This window comes from Brachionichthys hirsutus, chromosome 2 (assembly GCF_040956055.1).
Source record: "Brachionichthys hirsutus isolate HB-005 chromosome 2, CSIRO-AGI_Bhir_v1, whole genome shotgun sequence".
Classification (NCBI taxonomy): Eukaryota; Metazoa; Chordata; class Actinopteri; order Lophiiformes; family Brachionichthyidae; genus Brachionichthys; species Brachionichthys hirsutus.
This window is the reverse complement of record NC_090898.1, coordinates 4,442,171-4,448,220: the sequence shown is the minus strand read 5'-3', so window position 1 is coordinate 4,448,220 and position 6,050 is coordinate 4,442,171. Positions and strand designations below refer to the sequence as shown.

Sequence of the window (6,050 nt, the reverse complement as noted above, 5' to 3'; positions counted from 1 at the left end):
CTATCCAGTCCATTCCGTTTATGCATCTTGGGGATTGAAATAAACATACTATATACTGTATGCTAACATATTGTATGAACACTATATTTTTTTTATTAAATTGTCCTCTCAAATTCAGCCTCCCTCCATGTCACATAATATTTCTATATTTATATACTACACAATTACAATGTGATATGTTAGAATTCTCCTTTCCCCTCAGTTATTTTCATTTATCTCATATTGGAGGTGTACAGTCAATAATGAGTCAGGATTATAAAACGAATCAAAGCTGTTATGTTGAGCTGCACCCAGGTGTGGATGGTTGCTGCAATCTCTGGGGCTCGAGGTCAGCACTCCATTGTTTGTGGCTATAGATGGTGTCTTAATCCTCCTCCTTGCTTCTCCGGTTTGACCCAAATAAAAGGCTTCTTTAGTTCCTCTCTCAAACCATCTGTCTTTCCTGGATAAAACCTGGACATTACTGTCCTCAAAGGAGTGTCCTGTGTCTTTCAGGTGCAGGGTTAGGGTTGGACTGCTAAGTCTTGTCCTGAGAAGTTGGTCTCCCCAATGTACGCTGCGTTCTTCATTGCACTGGGCAGCAGACACAACATTAACATATATCAGATTAACTGAGGTCTTATTTGTTCATTTGAGCATTTGCACATGACATTAAAATGATGATGATGATGAATATATTTATTAGATAGAATATTAGAGCAGTACAAGTACAGTCAAACAATAGAATGTATTACAGTACAAGTACAGTCAAACACCCTGTCTAAGAGGAGCATTTAAAAAAAAAAACTTGCAGTCTTGTTTCCGTTGTACATAATTCATCGACATGTCAATACCAATAAAAATAAAAGTAAGTTACTCAATTGATGCAAAATAACAATAAATTAAAAAGACACATAATATGTACAACATAGGTGGAGAAAAAAGTGTGGAATGGGGGCAAGGTAAGGGGGGGGGGGGTTGATCTGGAGAAAGTCCTGATGACTATCTCCTTTTCTGGCCTCCTGAAAGGTGAATTTTCTGGGCTGTTTTGAAGGAGGCCATCGAGGTGCATGTTTTGAGGGCAGGAGTCAAACAGTTCCGCCCTAGGATGTGTTGCTAGATAATGGAACGATATAATTGGCAGGTGTGTGTGTGTGTTGTGTATATATTCTGCTCTCTCCCTGTCTATCCCTATAACATAGCCCTCTTTCCGATGTGATTCGCTGTCCACTATAGAGTGTATTTAAAAAGCCAAGAAAAGCCAATGACAGTAGTGTATTCACCACTTAACAGTGGGTAGTGCCTTACAGCGACAAGGTCCATGGTTCAAACCCCTTTTGACTTTTCTGCATGGAGTTTGTATGTTCTCTCTTAGTGTCTGTGTGGGTTCTCCAGGTTCCTCCCACCAACAAAATCACAAGGTAAACTAGGGATTCTAAAAATTGTCCATAGCCATAAATGTGAGTGTGATTACGTTTTGTAGAGCACACAATTTAGAGAAAGCAATACTGAAAAAAATACCAGGCTGTGCATGACAGAAAAAAACTCCAGGAGTATGTGTTAAACTGCAGATTATGTGAGTCGGTCCACCAGAGTAAACTGGTTACATACAGTACCAAAAAAGATCCAGTACCAACCCAGAACAATATTGTAATAAAAATGCCAATGAACTCTAAATCTTGGGCCCTAGAATGCTGAAATTGCAATAGGTAGAACATTTTATCAAGTGGCAGTAAATCGGTGTGATTTCCATTCCAGTCCACTAGATGTCACCATCAAAAATATCCCGGCAGTGGTCTGACTTTATTTTGAAGGTTTCGACCGGAAATCGCCCCTTGTAGCTATTTTGACTCTTACAGACCGAGTTAGCGGCTGTAATTCATAAAACGTGATCGTTTACGCCGGTGGAAATGGCTGGAACTGCGTCTGTTGCTGGTGAAGTGTTTGTCGATGCTTTACCCTACTTTGACCAAGGTTACGACGCGGCAGGTGTCAGAGAAGCAGTGAGTAAACGTCCTTTGCTATCCTCAGCGTGTTACTTAGCTAACATTGCTAAAGCTAACTTTTAGATGGTGAGGCCACAATGTAGAATTTAATATTTCACTGGAACCATTAGCAGGTAAGAACTACTGAAAATGGTTTGAGCCCTCTCAATCTACTAGTGTATACCATGATCATTTGTACTTTTTTATTGGTTTATTTTGTTTGTAGTATAATACACTGAAATACAATATTTTGAAGCGCATTTTATTACATCTGATCTTAAAAACATTTACATTGACTCCCTTTAGCTTTCTGCAAACGGGATCCCTTCAATTCAGTTCGCTGTCAGATTGAGTTTGTGATTAATATACAGTACTTCCTTTAGTATGAATGGATGCACGGTGGATTGCAGAAAGACTGCTATTACTACAGGAATACAGGAAGGAAATCTCTACTTTGCAACAGCTAGGGTGATCAGGGAGAGAGGTAGGAGAGTACTCTGGGAGTTTACTGTCTACTCAAGCAGATAAGGAGGCCTGGTGGTGGAACCGGGACGTACAGAAGTGTATACAGGAAAAGAGGTTTGCTGAGAGGAAGTGGGACGGCCCGGATGTTTGTTTTTACTTGGTTGCACACTTTATTCTAGGCTATTAGAGAGGACAGTTTAACATGACTTAAATTGGGAACATTTTGTGAGGTTAAAATCAGCATTGAGACGTTTTCAAATCTTAGTATTTAGATTCCAAATACCCCTCAACTAGTGGATTATTTTATCAAAAATAATGAGTTTTCTATTGTCTAGGCTGCAGCCTTGGTGGAGGAGGAGACCAGAAGATATCGGCCCACCAAGAACTACCTGAGCTACTTGCCCGCACCCGACTTCTCTGGATTTGAGGTGAAGAACGCTTCAATTTTTGAAACCCTTCACAGATTTAGCCTGTGTGACAAAGATGACACTTTTACTTTTTTTTTTTTTTTTATATCACCTTCCAGACAGAAATTATGAAGAATGAGTTTGAGCGACTGGCAGCCCGGCAGCCCATGGATCTACTTAGCATGAAGCGGTAAACCTGTAACTTAATACATTGGCTGATGCGAGGGTATATCTATACGAACGTTTCAACACAGAGTAACAGAAATACTGCTGCATCCAGCCCCAACCAGAGTTTAGTGTAAGGCTGGGCCATAATCCTTTTATTTGCGCAGGTTGCTATATTCATATTTTTAAAAATACATCCCTGAGTGCGATACTACAATATCTTAAGTGATGGATATATTGTAAGGTATTTTTATGTTATTCAATTCAGGTATGCTGAGTCAGGGATCAAACTAATGAATCTAGCAAATATGGCAGTTTATTTCACAATAAAAAATATTATCACTTCATTTAATAGTAATTTGCTTAATCTGTCATTTGATTCATAGATTTTCACCAAATAGCACAAAGTGGCCAGAGTGACATCAGAATGAGGACAGACCCCTTTAAATGTATCCACAATTACTTTTGTTCTGGAGTTTCAGATAATCATGTCTTTTTTTTCTCTCTCTGCGGAGATATGAGCTGCCGGCGCCATCATCAGGCCAGAAGAATGACATTACAGCATGGCAGGAGTGTGTGAACAACTCCATGGCCCAGCTAGAGCACCAGGCAGTCCGCATCGAGAACCTGGAGCTCATGTCGCAGTACGGGACCAACGCATGGAAAGTCTACAACGAGTACGTGAACACAGCCCAGCTCCTCCCTCAAACCAGTGTTAATTAATTATGGCTTCTTTATTGTGGAAAGAATATTTACAAATGTGTGCGTAGGGTGTCTAAATTTCCGTGTGTGCACGTACGTGCAATCAGAGCAGTAAAGTAATCTAAATGCAAAGTGCGACTTTGTATATTTCGCACAGGAATCCGCATATGTGTTCAGCATCTGTGCACTAAATGTGTCAGGAAAGAAATATCACAAATCTGTATTCAGGTTTTGAGATCTGTGAATGTGGACACAACATTTTAAATGTTTAATTGGATACCAGTGGATAAAATGATTTGCTTTATGCTTAGTCGGTAGTATTTTATTTCATATAGCCGAGTTGACCCGAGCGTAGCTGGGAATTATTCCTCATTCAGCCGTTTCTGATCCTGGTGGAATTAAAGACGTCTATCTGCGCCGGGTGTCCAGGATCAACTTCGTCTAGCTCTCGCCTCTGTGCATCACCTGTAATGCATCATCAAGCCCATTTCTAATATTCTGCCATGATGTTTGTGCGTGCTCTGTCCACATGAATACAACAGGAGTTGTCCCGGTTGTGGGGTTGTCTGGGTGGTTGGACACACATTCTACTTGCACTTTAACAAATCTCACGACTCATGCATGGAATGAGATACATGCCTGTCCAGACACATTTGCTAATAGTTCTGGTGAAATAAATGCCACATGTGTGAGCATTGCTAACATGTTGCCCTTGTGTTTGATACCAGTAACTTGGCCTTCATGATAGAAATGGCCCAAAAGGAACTCCAGAAATTCAGGTGACGAATCACTGGAGATTTTCAGCTGTATAATTCATCCGATTGTCAAATCGGCTGCTGTTTAACTTGATCCATGTTTTTGTACACAGGAAGCAAATCCAAGATTTAAACTGGCAGCGTAAGAACGATCAGTTGGCGGGCGGATCCAAACTGCGGGAGCTGGAGTCACAGTGCGTTGTTGTGAAATGTTATATTACTTGTGTGATATAAATGTGAGTTGTGTATTTATAATAAGTACCCTGTATTGGTTTCTCAACAGCTGGGTGTCTCTGGTCAGTAAGAACTATGAGATTGAGAGAGCCATCGTCCAGCTGGAGAATGAAATCACTCAACTCAGGCAACAGCAGGGGGACGAGAACAAGGAGAACATCCGACAGGACTTCTAGAGCGGCGGCCTTCACCTTCAAGCCCCGCAGACGGACCTCATCTTCCTGGACTGGACTAGGAGACGGGAGGAGGGAAAGAGATCTGCTCATTGCTCAGGCCAACATCAAATCATGTTGACGTTCAGAATCACTTTCCCGAAACCCCAAGTAGCTACACACATCTTACCAGCCTAATCGGAAAGCCAAGATTGTGCTTTAAAAATGACGCCATCTTGTAGGTTTGAGTGATTCCAGTCATCACAGGAGTGTGTGTCGAATGAAGTGTAAATAGTTTGTCACCTTCGTTGAACTCGATTCATCTTGGAGTTCCTGTCATGCATTCTGTGTTATAATAAATTGGCTTTTTATATTTCCTTGTGATGTGGTGAAAATAATCCTGTTGGATGCGGCAGCTCTAATCCTGGTTCTACTGTTAAATCCCAACTCCTGGATGACATCATTGTTGTAAGGATGCATTTTTATGATGTGAACTTGAACTTTAAGTTAGAATATTCTAGGTTCACAGACTGGTGAGTTGATAGTTAAATCTCGTGTGAACCAAGCGGCATTCCAAAAAAACTAAAATAACCACACCTATGGCAAGATGCCCTGAAGCTTTGCTGCTCCAGGGTCAGGATGACTCGCTGTAAACGGAGGGAAATATTCATTCTCTGATCTCCCATGTCAGGTCCTCAGTCTGTTGGTTGGTGCTCAGGAACAACTCGGACGTGCAGCAACGATCCCACAAAGGCCGTCTCTAAATAGCTCGAAAGTGTATTGGCAGTAAAGTAATTCCTAAGTATAATGACAATTACATAATCGATAATTGTAAGAGCGATCAAATAATCATTAAGTGGTGATTAAACAATGCTAAGTAACTTTGGCCTACAGGGACGGTAGTAGGAAAACAACTGTCTGCAAAGGTGTGAAAAAACACAATGTTCCTTTCCACTCGCTAAATAACCGTCTGCAGAGGTGTGATAAGACGAAAAAACAAAGGTGCTAGACAGGATGTACGCTTTAACGAAAAACCCTCGTATGCAGTTGTTTTGTGGTAAAGGTTCATGAACTGCATCCTCGTATTGATTCTTAGAATTTATGATTTCCTCTGTATTGATGATACTTGGAATTTGTGACTTCCTCTCACATTGTCCCTTGTATAACACCTGTTTCCTGTTCTGAACTGTGTACCTATATAAACGC

The 6,050-nt window shown here is 40.9% G+C and overlaps 1 protein-coding gene across 1 annotated transcript; it reads left to right on the top strand.

Moving 5' to 3' along the window:
* The first annotated feature begins 1,843 nt into the window (after positions 1 to 1,843).
* On the top strand, positions 1,844 to 5,217 carry bcas2 (BCAS2 pre-mRNA processing factor). The gene is made up of 7 exons (XM_068747091.1): positions 1,844 to 1,982; positions 2,765 to 2,857; positions 2,956 to 3,026; positions 3,517 to 3,678; positions 4,432 to 4,482; positions 4,572 to 4,652; positions 4,742 to 5,217. The coding sequence occupies exons 1-7, from the start codon at positions 1,890 to 1,892 to the stop codon at positions 4,866 to 4,868; spliced, it is 678 nt and encodes a 225-aa protein (XP_068603192.1). The 5' UTR covers positions 1,844 to 1,889; the 3' UTR covers positions 4,869 to 5,217.
* Positions 5,218 to 6,050: the final 833 nt, after the last annotated feature.